Below are 15,220 nucleotides of genomic sequence, written 5' to 3' on the forward strand. Positions count from 1 at the left end.
GAGAATGCCATCGAAGTTCATGACCTGGTAGATCAGAGCATGCATGAACTTGAACTGGAATATGTTGCCTGATGGCCTCTCTCTAGCAGCTGGAGATATGCATGGTACTGTTAAAGTCTAGGACTTACGAACCAAAGACGCCCCGAAGTGGATATTCCAATCTGATGGCTCGTCACTTGCCGTTGCTTATTCATCTGATGGAAAAATACTTGCACAAACAACCTCGACAGGGGAGATTTCCGTTTAGCAAATCGCCTCGGAAAAGCGCCTCCTAAAACTTAAGACTGAGTGGCAGATTGAACAATTATCGTTCAGCCCTGACGACAGATCGCTCATGACTGATCATGGCCGTTTGATGCCGGATGAATGGCCTTCTAATACTGAAACACAAAAGGATGGCATCCAAAACAACGATGATCAAAATGAACCCTCGGATATACCGTTTACCATTCAAGGCTATGGGATCGACTTTGACGGAGCTTGGTTGACAAAGGATGGTGAGAGAATAGTTTGGTTGCCTCCTGAGCACAGGCCTAGCTCAGCCCTTGTTATGGATTCGGTAATTGCAATTCGCAACAGCTCTGATCAGTTGATGATGTTTTCTTTCCGCAATCAATAATGTTAGGTATTAGTCTATATTTTTATTTGCACATTGAGAACTAATTCAAGTAATCAATTATGTGCTGGAGGGTATCTTGCAATACGCCAAGTTTCTTGATTTACTAAGCCTTGGGAATACTGCATTTTGGCCTTGTCTTTGGTGTCTGCTTGGGTTTGGGACATTCCTGGCTGCTGCAGGGTTCTTGATACCACCAATTAGCCGAGGTGCAGAATAATCCATAAGGTTTCCATAAGGTTTCCCTCGTCGGCCGTCTTTCTGCTACCCTTCTTGAGATTCTTGAGGCCTGTCAAGCTATGACTGCTAGCGAGAACCTGACTGAGGATGCCATACGCTTGCTTTACTATATGTTTCGGTATTAAGTCGCCAATAGGTTAGAGAGACTTTTAATTAAATAGTATTGAGCGACTATTTAGTAATACAACTATCTACGCATCTCTACAAAGCTAAGCATATATATAAATATTAAAAGATTTGATAAAATAAGTTAGTAAATCTAGCTTGATTCCGGCTAGCTGGAAAGGGTCCTGGTGCTAGGCAATCACCACGTGATAATACCCCGCGAAACTCGTTACCCCAGATATTTGCTAGGCCTGGACCGCCTGGCTAAGGAAAAACCCAACAGTTCAAGCATCTTCCTTACCTCGTACATATCCAATTCATTACTTTTATTATAATGTCAGAGCCAAATTCTACTGTATGTCCTCAGGTTAAAATCCTCCTGCCACATCTCTCTGCTAATAACTGTCTAAAGCGCGCTCTCCAATGTCCGGAATGCACTCTCAAGTTTTCGCGTCCAAGCCATCTCCATCGGCATCAACTCACGCATTCTGCATCCAATCACAGACAACATATATCATGCCCATATTGCCCAAAGACATTCAGCAGACGCGACGTTCTGCTGCGCCACCTTCGTCATGGGCATCAGGTTCAAGAACAATCGAGACGATCAAGTCAGAAGTCGTGTTTCCGATGCGTTGAACGGAAGGCGAAATGTAACCGTGAAAGACCCTGCAATGGCTGCGTTCGGTCGGGTAGCGATTGCGCGTATCCTGCGACAGAGAATATAAATGACTGCGGGCCGAATGAGGGCGCTTCTCCTACGGGACAGTCATTTCTTCCCTCCAACGCGCAGCAGATACAAGAACAACAGGATGAATCGTTGACCTCACAAGCGGAGGACGATACTTCTCCCTTTCAACATGAGATAAGATCTGAGAGCCTCTCATTAGGGGGTTCGGCAGGGACCGTTCCTTTGCCAACAACATCTACAGTGGATCAAGTACATGGTGCTCAAATCACGGATGAAGATTGTCAAGCTGGCCCTTTTTACATTCTGGACGATGAGCCGACAATCTCTCCAACTATAGACATTCCACAACCCTTCAATGTCTTGCCAGTAGATCCAGCCCATACAGTCTTTGAAGATACGTTTGCTCTTTCCCCTTCGTCCATCCTTCCGGGACAGACAAGTTTTCGGACTGGTGGCTTTGACTGGCTGAACTTTGACATAGGCAACAGTCCCCAAGGCTTCCAACTCGAGACCTTTTATAATAGCTACATACCAGAATTCTGGTCTTCTAGTACAGCTCAACAAGTCCCCGAGTCGGGGGAGCCTGGTAGTGGTGATGTTGGCAATGGAGCGCAGCACAAGATGGGCAATGGAAACTCGAGCCGGGATTCACAAGACGAAGGGCAACCAGACATCGAACAAAACACGCTTGCGTGGCCTTTTGATCAGGCGCATAAACAACCCCCTCATCTTTATCAGCTCCCTCCACTTCGCGATATTCTCAACGGTTATTGCCCCACAGACAGACCACGGCCTGTTCAAACAACACTTGTAAAAGGCTTCATCCAGATCCTCTCTGAGAATCCCCTTCCTCAGCTTGAGACTCTAAGAGACCCTCACTCTATACAAGCTTTCTGCAGCCTGCAACGTCTTGTTGACTCTTATTTTTCTCGGTTTCACGATATTCAGGCGATTATACACAAACCTACGTGGACCATGTCGGCTTGCCCGCCTATTCTTCTCACGGCCATGGCCTCTGTTGGCGCATTGCTCTCTGATAGTCAGTCAGATTACGAGCTCTCAGTAGCACTGAGTGAGATTTGCTCTACAATGATTAACTGGATGGTTGGTTTTCACTTCTCACCTACTGTACGCAATACTGATTATCCAAGGGCGCCTCAGATGCTACCAACTACAGCGATGTCTCATATCTTAATGCGCTATGTCTTTACCAGATCTACTCACTTGGTTCAGGCAAACGACAGCTGTATCAGAATGCAGACAGATCTCGTGGGCTCTTGATCGGTGGCTTACGGGGAATTGGCCTGTTAAATCCCCGCTCTTCGATCACACTAAGTCAGGATCACGAGACCATTCGCTGTTCAGAAGGCGACCATGTTCTTATGGAAGATTGGAAGGAGTGGATCAGAATTGAGTCAGGACGTAGGGCATCTTGGGCAGCATTCGAGTATGACTGCAGTCTTTGCACCCTCACAAGTCGTCGAGGCATTGTCGACTTGAGCGAACTGCCATCTGAGTTGCCATGTCCTGAATCCATGTGGAATGCCTCTTCAGCACGAGCTTGGTTTGCTTTAATGTCTCGCCTTGGCCAGGACGACTCAAGGCCAAACTTATCTAGAGTGCTCAAGCAAGCACTAGCTGGGAGAGAACTGCCATCATCCTTGGGATCTTGGGCTAAGAGGCTCTGTGCGCAGGTAATTGGGCGGTTACTCTGGGATCTCTGGCAAATCGAGGTTGTCGCGATGCCTGAGTACCTCGGCCTTGGATCCATTGTGGCTGCTCACCAAGACACAAAGAGGTCGCTGCTCAAGGGCTTGAATAACTTGGCTGAATCTCTATCTTCGCCATCATCTACAAGTGATCTTACCAGCTACAAGTAAGTATTGAGTCCTCTGCAAGCACTAGATACTGACAGAAATACAGTATAGCCAGTCTTCTTTGCCACTATTCTCACCTCTGTGCGGCAAATGGCGTCCTCGACCTCATCCTATCCATCGTACGGGGCCTCATCTCTACGGAGCCGCGAGTGCACGACGGAATCAAGATGGCGCGCAACCGTCTCAAGTTGACATTTGCTAGAGACCCAAAAACAGCAAGAAGGCTATGCTGGCACGCAGCCCAAATCGTCGCAATCGCTAATGAGTACTTGGTCTCTGCTCCTTGCGAGATTATGCGTGTGTTTATGGGCTACATCTTCATCATTGCCTATTCGGCTTATGGGGATCATACTAGATCGTCGCCAATGGAGGTCACCCAGAGTGTCAGGCTGGACCTGCATGATCAGAATCTTTCTCACAGAAGAGTCGTTGTTAGATGGATTGAGGTCGGGGGACCGGCTAGCTCTGGATCTGTTCCAGATATTGGTGCTGACGGTTGCATCCCTGCCATCAGCTCCGATGCACAAGAGATTTTGAAGAAGTTGCAATGCTGGGGACTGGCTCACAAGTTCACCAAGGTATTTCAAGTATTGGAAGCAAAAGGACTGTAGTATAAAGCGTGGAGTTGTCTATTCTCTCACTTTATATATCATGTTCAGGCGTTAAAATATAGCTATACAATTTGGAGGAGTACTGACGCCTCCTGGCATGTTCAGAGGTGCCGACGTTATAAAGAATTCCCATCGCTGTTCTTCTTGACAAATGTGGCTAAGACCCTCAAGATCGAATAGTTCACCAACTGGCATACCCCATCCTGCAATAAGATACTCATGCATAAATAAACCCTTGACTGAAGCATTCTCTCCTCGCTTATAGGATGATTGCGGAGGGTAAACTTCGAAGGAAATGGCATCACTTGCCACAGCTGAAAAGCCTTCATTCCATATCCATTTCAGCATCTCTTCAGTGCCTTCAACCCCAGCATGCTGCGGATTTGAGCTTTGTGCATAAGCCAGCTTGTCAGCTGCTGTCATCTGCTGATCCCACTCCCTAACGACTCCAATTCTGATGAACAGGATATCTCCATGGAGGAACTTGACGCCTTGTTCCTTTGCGACGTCAAGGAGTACATGGAGCGGGATCGAATGGTCTGAGAATGTCGTGTAAGATATAGAATGGCGTCGAGCGTACTCAGCATAGTCCAGTAGAACACCACGACCGCAGATGCCCTCTTTAGCCCAATGCTGAATGCCTAGGCGAGTATTGTTTCTATCTTGTATCTCACCCGACGTCATTCCTCCGTAGAAGAGGCGACGATTTGGGTCTGAGGGAGTTGGAGCTGGGGCAGAAAAATGGCGGAGCCCGTCCCATTGAGATGACTGTTGAGGGTTGAAGATGTAAACATCGTCATACGCGGCGCCGTTTAGAAGCGAGACAATATGATGTTGGGCTGGAGCTCGATTGAAGTTGGCAATATCCAGTTTGGTCAGCTCCCAGTTTAACGAGGTACGGCGACCTGTCTTGATGCATGTTGATGCCGCGTTGGCTACCACTTCTGGTGTGAGCAGTACGAGACGGCCGAGACCCTCTTCCCTAGACCCTGGCTTGCCGGTCCAGACTCTTTTCGGGTCCGGCAGACTATCATAGTCTCGATAGTGTAATGAGGCTTTGCTAGTCGTAATCATGGAGCCCATGGTAGGAAATTTGGGGGAGCCTATGTATAATGAAGCAAAGAAAATAGATCTCGCGCTCTAAGGAACGGAATTGGATATTGCTTACTTTTACAGGGCACACGTTTCTCTTCCAGAGATTTGAATTGGGCCTCGCTAAGCCAGAAGAGCGTAGCTTGGGAAGCATGATGCGGAGAAGGTCTCGACCCCGTGGGGTCAGCTGCCATTTGCAAGATCCTTAGCCTGACCACCTGAACCGGAGCGTGCCACTGCGGGGTTGGCAAGACACCAGCCCTCACATCAACCGGGAAACATTAATCGAATGCCGAGATTTTCTCATCCTCTTTATTAGCGAGACCTACTTCAGATACCAAGGTGCTGCTCTCTTGGCTTCTAAGGGACACATGATAGCTAATCCCTTGCATAAGAATAAAAGGCGCATGTTGACAGATTAACCACTATGTGATTGACACGTGGACAAGTAGAAATTGAAGTGATGTGTGACGATCATATCATAACAAACAGATCAGATGGAAAGGCGCCCTTTTTACAGCTTTATTTCTTTTTTCTTCTTTGATGACTTGCATTTTGGATTGAATATCTCTCCAATTACCGTTAGCCTTAACAAAAGTATTGAAAATGGCCGAGGAGAAGCCCCGGCCGCATGTCAAGATCCTGCAGAGCAGCTCGATTCGTCTACCTGAGTTTAAACCGTACCAACCTAATCCTGCTCTGAGTCACACACCCGAATTCCAACGACATACTTGCAAAGACTGCAAAAAACTGATCTTGGAGCTCCTTGAACACCCAGCAGGTAGCTCCTCAGGCGGATACAGCAACTCTGAAAGTCACCGTGATGGGCTTCTGTCCTCTTTAGTACATAGTTCTGCCAGTTGCCGCGTATGCGCTGTTATCGTCAACCAGATTATGTCCGATCGCGCTGACGTTCAGCATGAATTCACTCATTATCAGCTTGCTTTGAAAGCCAAGAAGAATAGTTTTTGTGTCAGGCTCACAAATGATTTGGAAGCGGCCGACACCACCACCAGGAGAAATATTTACGGCGAATTTGCCCTTTATCGCAGCGAATTACCGAAGGAGTTCTCTTGGTTAGATTTTGGAATTGTCTATACACCCACGTGGAACGACTTGTCCGTTAGTTGTCAGCCGTATCTTGCGTCGCGAGATTATCCTTGGCATGAAAAGGCAATCGACAAAATCAAGATATGGATAGGTGCCTGTGAAACGGAACATGATCACTGTGCCCAACAACACTCTACCGCCCTCCCTAAACGGGTCCTCAAGATTGCAAACGATAACGTTTCTCTCTATATTTCCCAGAAAAATGATTTGCAAACTCAAGATCAACGCTACGTGGCTCTGAGTTACCGATGGGGGAAAGACCTTCCTTTGAAACTGACCAAGGACACCATGGGCGACTTCATCAAAGGACACCCCATCTCAAAGCTGCCTGAGACTCTCCTAGATGCAGTGCGCATCTCTCGCAATCTAGGCTTCAAGTTTATCTGGATTGACGCCCTCTGCATCGTTCAGGATGATGAAAATGACTGGGTGGAACAGTCGGCCCTGATGGCGGATATATACCAACACAGTAGCCTCAACCTGTGCGCGGCAGACTCAGCAGGCTGCGGCTCAGGAATGGTGGAAATGGCAGCGCCGCACTTGATAGAAATTGCTGCTGCAACGACTCAATCTGCGGATACTGGTTCGAGAGAAACAGTGGCTCTCGTGGGAGGTCCCATCTCCACCGCTATTATTGATTGGGGTAGATGTGGGCTTCTTTCCAGGGGATGGGTCTTCCAAGAGGGCCTCTGCTCCCCTCGCGGCCTCTATGTTAGCCGTTGGCACGGCTTATGGTGGGACTGCGGAACGATGATCGATATGATTGACAGCCGTGAGTCAATATCGACCGGGGATTTTAATCATGCATTCAACCCACGCACCGAAAGGCGGTCCTTTTTGTCTCTTACCAAAAATGCGAACCGTCACTCTATGGCCGTCCGAGATTTCTCCTTCACCTGGTATGACTGGATGGAGCTTTATACATCGAGATACCTCACGCGAGAAACAGATCGCCTTCCTGCCGTAGCAGGTATGGCCTCTTATGTCGCCTCGCTATCTGGAATGAAGTACAAGGCCGGGTTGTGGGAGGAAGATATTACACGCGGACTGATGTGGCGTAGAGGCAGTTCGGGCCACGCCAAGCGAGTACCAGGAGGCGCACCTACTTGGAGCTGGGCTTCGATCACCGGGCCAGTCTATTACGACGAGTTCTTTACCATGCGTGTTAACCACCGTGGGAAGATTGACCATTGTGCCGAGTTGGACCTCGACATCATGGACACGACCATCGAAGAAGAGCGGCCAGGAACATTTGGGAATGTACGGCGCGGAGAAATCAAGGCCTCTGGCGTCATGAAGCACGCAGCGACGATGCTGCTGAGAGAACAGTGGAATACGAAATGGGAATTCGATATACAGCCCAAAGAACCCAAAGCTGAAGTCCTCGAACATTGCCAAGTACTCCGGCTCGCGAAAGCCTACCGGGATAAGGAGGGTACCCCCCCAGTTGTCTATTTTCTAATTATCCGGGAAACAGGCCGGCGCGAAAACGAATACCAGCGCGTCGGTCAAGGGTGTATCATGCTAAAATACGACCAGCACCCGAATCGTTGGGAACTATTTCGTATTTATCGAGACGAAAAGCCTGATTATGGGTTTTTGGAGGAGGAGATATGGGGTGCGCTTAAGAAAATTGCGTTGACTCTCGTTTAAGAGGAAGAGGAAAAGTAGAGTTAATTTAAGTGTCAAGAAAGTAAAGTTACATACTAGCACTACATCATAGCCTTGCTCTTATCTGTTGATTCCTCCATGTGGGTAATATCCAGCTTTCCAATATACTCGTCAAGCTCCTTACGCTGCTCGGCCGGAACATCGTTGACGTGAACGGCAACGTCATCACCAAAACGGGCAGAAATCTCCTCAAGTGACAGTTTGGCAGTCTCGGGAAAGTATAGGTACACGATGGGTATGAAGAAGATGCACCAAATGATAATAACGAGGTAATACTTCCAGCCGATGTTCACGAAGCCAATTGGCGCGGTTTGGAGCAGAATGATGGTGCTCGTGAACTGGCCAAAGAGGGAGAAGCCCATACCGATAGGGCGAATCTCGGTCGGGAAGATCTCTGACACGTAGATATACATCGTTGTATCACAAAAGGTCCTTGGACAATTGTCAGCTGACGAAGACTCCCAGTTCAGGTGTGAAGACTTACCCTTGGAATGCCAGGTATAGGAAAACAAAGAAGACACCTGCTGCATTACCTGCCTTATTGGCCGTTCCGGAAAACTCTGAGATGCAGGCAGCAAGGCCACTTGTGGTGATCAAGCAGCCAAACAAGCCCGTCATAAACATCCATCGGCGTGAATTAATTCTGTCGTGAAGCCAAGCGCCGAGCGGGTTGTAAATGACGCCAGCGGTCGTAAGCCACAAGGCTGAAAGGAGCAGAGGCATAGATCCAGTTTGACCTAGATTGGTGTAGAGAATGACTGAGTAGTTGTTCTGAGAGTGTTAGAGCTTGAATGAAGTGGAGAGTGTTAAGCATCAACTTACGATGATCAGTGGTCCGGCGAACTCGGCGCCCCATTGAGTCAGAAAGCCAATCGCCAACCGTTTTCGGTAGCTCTTCTTCTTGAGGACTGCCATGAAAGGTCCGCAGCCTAGTGCCTTGAGTTTGGCAGAGTCTAGAGCCAGTTGTTCCTTGATCTGGTAGATCTCCTCGCGAGCGACTAAGTCATTTGGATCGTCCGGTGACTGTCGCAAGTTACGAACAACGGTCCATGCCTCCTCAATTCTGCCCTTCTGCAAGAGCCATCGCGTAGACTCGGGGATCCAGAAAGAAGTGATGAGAAGGACAGTGGGAGCTAGGCATTGCATGCACAGCGGAAATCTCCAGGCAAAGTCCGGCTTGCTTGTGGTGAGAAAGTAACAGCCATACCCAAGCCAGCCCGAGAGCATGTAGCCAAAGACGAGAAAGATGGCGTGGTGTCCAACGAGCCATCCGCGTTTATCGTGTGGTGCGAGCTCTCCCATATACATCGGGCAGACCGTGACGAGGATTCCGATACCGATGCCAGCCAAGATTCGACCCGCTTGGAACATACTACAGTATCAAGTCAGCCTTTCGAACGTCGCCATGTCTGAATCAAGCAATTATGCGAGTGAATAGACAAGACTCACCTCAGATTTGCTGCGCCGCCCTGCAATGCTCCTCCCAGCAACGCAAAGGCTCCGCCAATCTGGATAGACCGCTTCCTACCCAGCGCAGTAGCAGCCCACATAACAAAAAGCGTGCCAATGGCGCCACCTGCACTGTAGATTCCATTCGCTGTCGAGATGGCTTCAGTCGTCTTGGTGCTGTAGCCAGGCTCACCCGCCTGAGGCAGGTCGAAGAACTTGTACCATCCTGGCTGTCCGATTGTGCTGCCAATGACGGAGGAGCAGTAGCCGTATGTCTGGACAAAATGAGCATAATGCAGCTTGAGATGAATAGATGTCAGGGAAACTTACCAGGGAGCCAAAGGCGACCGCGACAGTCACCAGTCTGTTGTAAGCAGTTGTATGCTTACCCATTGCTAGCGGGTTGACACCAGAATGTTGGAGGTATTGACGATGTTGCTGTTTAGGTATTGGCTCTTGGTGCTGGAACAGTTTGTCAAGGTAGTTGTCAATTTATCCCCTGACTCTGCCTTCTTATAAATGAATGACCCTCTAGCAAATCCCGGTCTGGCTATTGTACGAAGAATATCATTCGTTTACCCCGTTACCCCGGATTTCAGGAGGTCGGCGGTCCACTTTCCCCACAAGCAAGCAATGCAACAGCGGGGCAACTCCGAAGTGGCTGGCAAGTCTTCGGAGCGTGCCACTTTCTGGGGAACTTGTCTTGACCTTCAGTAATGCCTGTGCCAAAACAGGCCACGTGCCGTTGTAATCAAAGAAATGGCACGTCATTTCCCCCTGCTAGAATTGTTAATTGGTAAACCTCTTTGTGAAGGCTCTTTATGACCAGCAACTTAGTCTCTGAAGAACGATCTACATACCGCAAGAGACATCAGGTCTTGACTATGGCTTCGATTCTGCTAACACTCAAAATAATAAAGTGACTATGCGCGTCAAAGATGACTCATTTTTTATTTTTATTTTTTTTCGTGGTTTTGCAAAGAACGTCGAACGACAATTACTGGCAATGAATTTGATGTATTTTACTATCAACGCAGCTTCTATCTTGTGACAAAGCTCCACAAGATGGGAACGGGAAGAAAGTTTGCGAGAGTATTCGAGAAAGGCCAAGAGGCTTATTCACTTAACAATTGAAACAATAATGAGTTTTAATAGGCGTCTTTTAACACTTTTAATCTGCTATTATTTTGCCTACCTTAGGGTAGCAAGCAATTACGATAAGATAAGTGCTCTGATAAGAGTCCTTGTTAATCGATAAGTGATAAGTGATAAGCGATAAACCTGCTCACCGCCTATGGAATAATTCGGCGAAACGCGGTGGGGTCCCGATCATGTGTTTTGTCGTGATCCAGCTTGACTAAGTGACACTGGCCCCAATTTAGGTTTAGTGCGGCTACAGATAAGCAAGCTGCGCAACTCTCAGGCACGGAGCTACGGGCCCGGAGCCGTATCCCGTATCGTTCATTGCGTGTATATGCCGAGAATGCTCCGTCATGGCTTGGTATTTATATAACAGAGTATAGGAGTTGCCATTGAACATTCTTCTCCTCTTTCCGTCTTTACAGTCATACCAAATCCACAAAAAGTAAACAGCCCTGAATTGACGAGCCCAAGAATGTTCTACTAACCCATCTGTAGTGTCAAACAAGATCGTTCCTCTTACCATTATCAAGGGCGCCGGCCATGAGCACATCCCCATTCCCGATGGAGAGTGCGCTATTATCGCCGACTTCCACTCTATCAAGAGTCAGCGCAACGACTCTGATCATTATCTGACCACGGGTTTCTATAAGGTCGTTCCTGGACCTACACGATATGGATCCTACGACTACGAGGAGACAAAATATGTCCTCAGCGGTCAAATTGATGTGACTGTAAGGATCTCTCCCTGCAGCCTTGCAAGTAAATGATACTGATTACGAACAGGATGAGGCTACTGGTATCACTCACCATCTTGTTGCTGGAGACTGGGCCTTCTTTCACGTCGGTTCCAAAGCTCAGGTTAGTTCTCTTCCTCCCATGGCTTTGAGAATCATGGCTGATCTATATTTAGTTCTCCACCAGGTCGCACGGTGTTGCTTTCTACGCTGTTACTCGGCCTGCAAACGACACTCCTCACATCAACCTCAAGGGTCGTGAGGAGAGCACTTCCAAGTTGTAAAAGTTTAATGATATCATAGCCTGTTAATAGAAAGGAATAAATGGACATTCCATATTGCTGCAATAAAATCATAGCATCAGAATCCAACACGCATTGACCGCGCAAGTGTGCATGAATAGAGTGAGATCATGATCTGCAACTATTTCGCTGGCTTGCGTCCGTATACCGAGATACTTATAATAATTAGCTCACTATCTCTCAGACGTGATTACTTTGAGACTCACATTGGCCAGTATGCATGAATTCGAGGGTCGTTGAGTTCTTTCCTGGCTTGAGCGATGAAAACAGTGACCTCCTCCCTCGACCATCCCAAAGCCCGGGTAAGTGGAGCTATCGCCACAGCTTCGAGAAAGAAATTCGCATTCTCGTTGTTCCATACGCCTAATTCCTTATGATTCTTGTCTTTTGGCCATCGGTTTGTCGGCCATTTAAACTTTGCTTCCGTTACATCTTCAAAGCCAACCTTGGTGAGAACATCCTTTATGTTGCCTGGGTCAAAGTACGGCCTTCCCAGTTTGACGGATGCATCATATATAAGCTGAGCCCACTGCCATAAATTGTGCTGCGGTTTCAAGGTGTTGTCGTCGGACTTCGTAAAGACATCTATCTCCTGTAGCTCTACGTAGCCACCGGGTTCCAGGTTCCTAATACGTGTCAGCTTTGTAGGTTGAAGAAATGAACATGCGAAGAACCTCACTCAAAGATCTTTTTAGCGTAGATTTCCCAGTCTGCAACACTAGAGTTCATCATTCGACTGTGGATGTAATCAAACTTTGAAGAGTATTGCCACTCCTCTTCAATATCGTCAATAATGAATCGAACATTTGGTGGGACACTGATATTGTCAGCTGGTTAAGGAGAAGAGGCGTAGATATCCATACAAGCTGGGCTGAATGGGAGACAGGTCAACTCCGATAACCTGAAAAGAATTAATTGGTGCCAGCAAGGAACAGTTGAGGAACAAACCTCGGCACCTGGATGGTCGTCTGCATAGTCCATGACCCAAATTCCAGTGCCAGTGCCTATATCTAGAACATGCTGGACTTTGGCTCCAGGCTTACACGGAGGGGCAAAGCCAAGCCGATCATCAAATGTTCGAAGGAACAGAGCATGTTGCAAATCTAATCTTTTCAGTAAAATGTCCATTAGATACAGTGAGGCATATACCAAGTCTCTCGTTCTCTTCCTCGTCATTTGGGACATTGTATTCTGTGTAATCAGCAACCGTAAACTCTACTAATCACGGGACTCACTGCCATCTTTGTAACCGTGGTAGGTTCTCCCATTTTCCTGACGATACTGAAGAATGGAGCTGCTTATACTTTGTGTCGATGATTCCACTTCCTAAGAAGGCAGTGTGTCAGTATGTACCCTGTTGAAGAATACTTGGGCTGAGACTACGCGTACCTCGTCATGTCCAGAGTCGTAGTCTTCAATTACCTTGAGATTGTCAAAAAATGTAATTAATAATGCGATCAGCTGCTTACATTCTCACTCTCGTCAGCAACGAGCGGCTGATTATCCACGGCTGACATTATGAGATTGTGAAATCGATTCAAGGACTCGCCAAACGTTATTTCACAATACGAGAGGGGAAATAGAGGAGGAGAAAATCTGGGACCCGAAATGCCTGATATGAGTTTTGAGGTCAAGACAAACCAGGGCTGCTGACCTGATTCATAACATATTGACACGTCAAATTCCGTAGCCAACCTGAGTGGAGTCTCAGGAGGCCAAGAGGCTCCCTGATTCGCCCTCGAGGTGAGCTTGTTGACACATTGGGGCAGGGTTACATTTTACACGGATTTACCAATAGAAGAGCAGGATGCTGCCCGTTATGACAATTGGCCTCCAGGCAATTGCGGCAAGTATCTATGCTACTGCGACTTGCTGTCCATGGCAATTACACTAGGCCGGACTACCGACTGTGATCTAGGATCGGTCAACTGCGTGATGAGCTTCAGGAACAGCTCATTGGGCTCGGCTGATGTGCCAGCAAACTCAACGCAGAAGGCAGGTTAAACAGAGGTAGATGGGGAAGACGGGTCATGCTCCAGGGAAGCACCGGCAGGAATATTGTGCGGAGTGGTGGTTCCGTTGGCAGCATGACCCGTAGCTACTGCTGATAACAGCGGAGTAACCTTTCAAAAGAAAATCATGACAATGGTTGAAGAATAGCTTGCGAGTGAAGAGAAGATACGATATCGAGATAACGTGTTGTTGTACCGTGGAATATATCAGGCGTTGTTTATCTGAATCTGGCCAGTCGTTGATAAATGAAAACGAGAGGCCAGACCAGTCTCGTCTAGAGATCTTACATGAAGATATTTCTAACAAAGCCTAAAGAGTGACATCGAATAACAGGGAAACTAGCCTGGTGAGGAGTTGTCGGTTCGAAACGTCAACTTGACATTCTCTAGTACTACCCTCTTTAGGACCGAAAACAGGCCAACAGAGAGTCAGGAAGGCCATCCAATCATTGACGTAGGTGTAAGCTGCCTTGGTTCCAGAGGCGAGCTGTACAAGGGCTTCTTCTGGATCGTTTGATACGTTGAAACCGAACGTACAGATACCAATACCAGCGACATTTGCCCGGTCTATGATACTCTGAACTCCAGAAGTCTCGAATGTTGATGCATCACTGACGACCACCAGAGTAGGGCATGATATGGCGGGAGATTGCCTTTCCGTCAATGCATCAATCGCTATGCTGATACCAGCCATAGGCTCCTTTGCAAGATCGTTCGGTCCTCGGGATAATGTGCTGGATGAAACATAATCCCAGGTCCAATATCCATCGACGAACTTGGCCACTGAGTATTCCCAGTTTCCTCCAGAACGTGGTCTGATGATGCCAAAACTGTCGCCTTCGCGTAGAGCCCTCTTCGAAGCCTGGATAGCTCCCTCAACAATTTGCACCTTGATCTGGTGTGCTTCTGGGCAAATGCATAAGACGAGGATAGCGTTTACTGGGCAACGAAATGATGTCGAATATTTTCAGTTATCATTATCAAGATCAAGAGGTGCAACATCACCATTAGAGGACGGCGTATGTATTCCTGGTGGTCGGTCTCCAGCCTTTGGACAATTGTGCTTGTTGACTGCTAGGTCGTGCCGCGGTATTCTGTCTGACTGATCGATTGTCAAGGGTATAAGAAAAGACATCCCCGTCGCGTGGTTCAGTTTGTCTACTGGTGGAATTTCACAAAAGGCTGACAGAAGGGGAGAAACAATTTGGTGCTTGCCAAAGCCAGCCATGGATGGTGACTGAAGGTTGGGCCTTATCTGATCTTGGAGAGGCATCCTTTCTTTATATTGATAGGAGACGCATGAGGACAGGGTAAACAAGAATGACAGTGTAAAATGTGCTATTAATTCGGTTGCTAGACTTAAGAAACAAACCAAATGATTCGATTTGAGCTTCTATATGTCTGCTTATGTTGTAACCTTTTGACACGTCCGGGAATTTGTTTAAGCTTCCACCACAGTGCTTAGTGATGGGATTTTCTGACATCCTGTCGTCTGTGCCATGGCAAAACGACAGCGGGTAACCTGTAAGCCCCGTGTACCAACACACACATCATACGAGGCTTTTGT

At 47.7% G+C, this 15,220-nt stretch overlaps 7 protein-coding genes across 7 annotated transcripts; 3 read left to right on the forward strand and 4 right to left on the reverse strand.

Moving 5' to 3' along the window:
- Positions 1-1,477: 1,477 nt before the first annotated feature.
- FPRO_08850 (uncharacterized protein) lies at positions 1,478-4,140 on the forward strand (the record flags this gene model as incomplete). The annotated part of the gene is made up of 4 exons (XM_031224675.1): positions 1,478-1,572; positions 1,628-2,756; positions 2,804-3,528; positions 3,576-4,140. 4 exons carry the CDS (start codon positions 1,478-1,480, stop codon positions 4,138-4,140), a joined length of 2,514 nt encoding a protein of 837 aa, XP_031089911.1.
- A 51-nt stretch (positions 4,141-4,191) lies between these two features.
- Positions 4,192-5,223, reverse strand: FPRO_08849 (uncharacterized protein; the record flags this gene model as incomplete). The annotated part of the gene is made up of 1 exon (XM_031224676.1): positions 4,192-5,223. The coding sequence occupies one exon, from the start codon at positions 5,221-5,223 to the stop codon at positions 4,192-4,194; it is 1,032 nt and encodes a 343-aa protein (XP_031089912.1).
- Positions 5,224-5,838: 615 nt separating this feature from the next.
- FPRO_08848 (uncharacterized protein) lies at positions 5,839-7,995 on the forward strand (the record flags this gene model as incomplete). The annotated part of the gene is made up of 1 exon (XM_031224677.1): positions 5,839-7,995. One exon carries the CDS (start codon positions 5,839-5,841, stop codon positions 7,993-7,995), a length of 2,157 nt encoding a protein of 718 aa, XP_031089913.1.
- A 59-nt stretch (positions 7,996-8,054) lies between these two features.
- On the reverse strand, positions 8,055-9,855 carry FPRO_08847 (uncharacterized protein; the record flags this gene model as incomplete). The annotated part of the gene is made up of 5 exons (XM_031224678.1): positions 8,055-8,445; positions 8,498-8,784; positions 8,836-9,385; positions 9,463-9,737; positions 9,793-9,855. The coding sequence occupies 5 exons, from the start codon at positions 9,853-9,855 to the stop codon at positions 8,055-8,057; spliced, it is 1,566 nt and encodes a 521-aa protein (XP_031089914.1).
- A 1,100-nt stretch (positions 9,856-10,955) lies between these two features.
- On the forward strand, positions 10,956-11,623 carry FPRO_08846 (uncharacterized protein; the record flags this gene model as incomplete). Its single annotated transcript, XM_031224679.1, has 5 exons — positions 10,956-10,963; positions 11,028-11,047; positions 11,101-11,336; positions 11,389-11,463; positions 11,516-11,623. The coding sequence occupies 5 exons, from the start codon at positions 10,956-10,958 to the stop codon at positions 11,621-11,623; spliced, it is 447 nt and encodes a 148-aa protein (XP_031089915.1).
- Positions 11,624-11,762: 139 nt separating this feature from the next.
- On the reverse strand, positions 11,763-13,158 carry FPRO_08845 (uncharacterized protein; the record flags this gene model as incomplete). Its single annotated transcript, XM_031224682.1, has 9 exons — positions 11,763-11,796; positions 11,848-12,267; positions 12,321-12,458; positions 12,505-12,542; positions 12,590-12,744; positions 12,791-12,832; positions 12,877-12,967; positions 13,031-13,063; positions 13,111-13,158. 9 exons carry the CDS (start codon positions 13,156-13,158, stop codon positions 11,763-11,765), a joined length of 999 nt encoding a protein of 332 aa, XP_031089916.1.
- Positions 13,159-13,963: 805 nt separating this feature from the next.
- Positions 13,964-14,881, reverse strand: FPRO_08844 (uncharacterized protein; the record flags this gene model as incomplete). Its single annotated transcript, XM_031224683.1, has 2 exons — positions 13,964-14,592; positions 14,659-14,881. 2 exons carry the CDS (start codon positions 14,879-14,881, stop codon positions 13,964-13,966), a joined length of 852 nt encoding a protein of 283 aa, XP_031089917.1.
- Between the last annotated feature and the right edge of the window lie 339 nt (positions 14,882-15,220).

Source organism: Fusarium proliferatum, assembly GCF_900067095.1.
Source record: "Fusarium proliferatum ET1 genome assembly, contig: FPRO_scaffold016, whole genome shotgun sequence".
Classification (NCBI taxonomy): domain Eukaryota; kingdom Fungi; phylum Ascomycota; class Sordariomycetes; order Hypocreales; family Nectriaceae; genus Fusarium; species Fusarium proliferatum.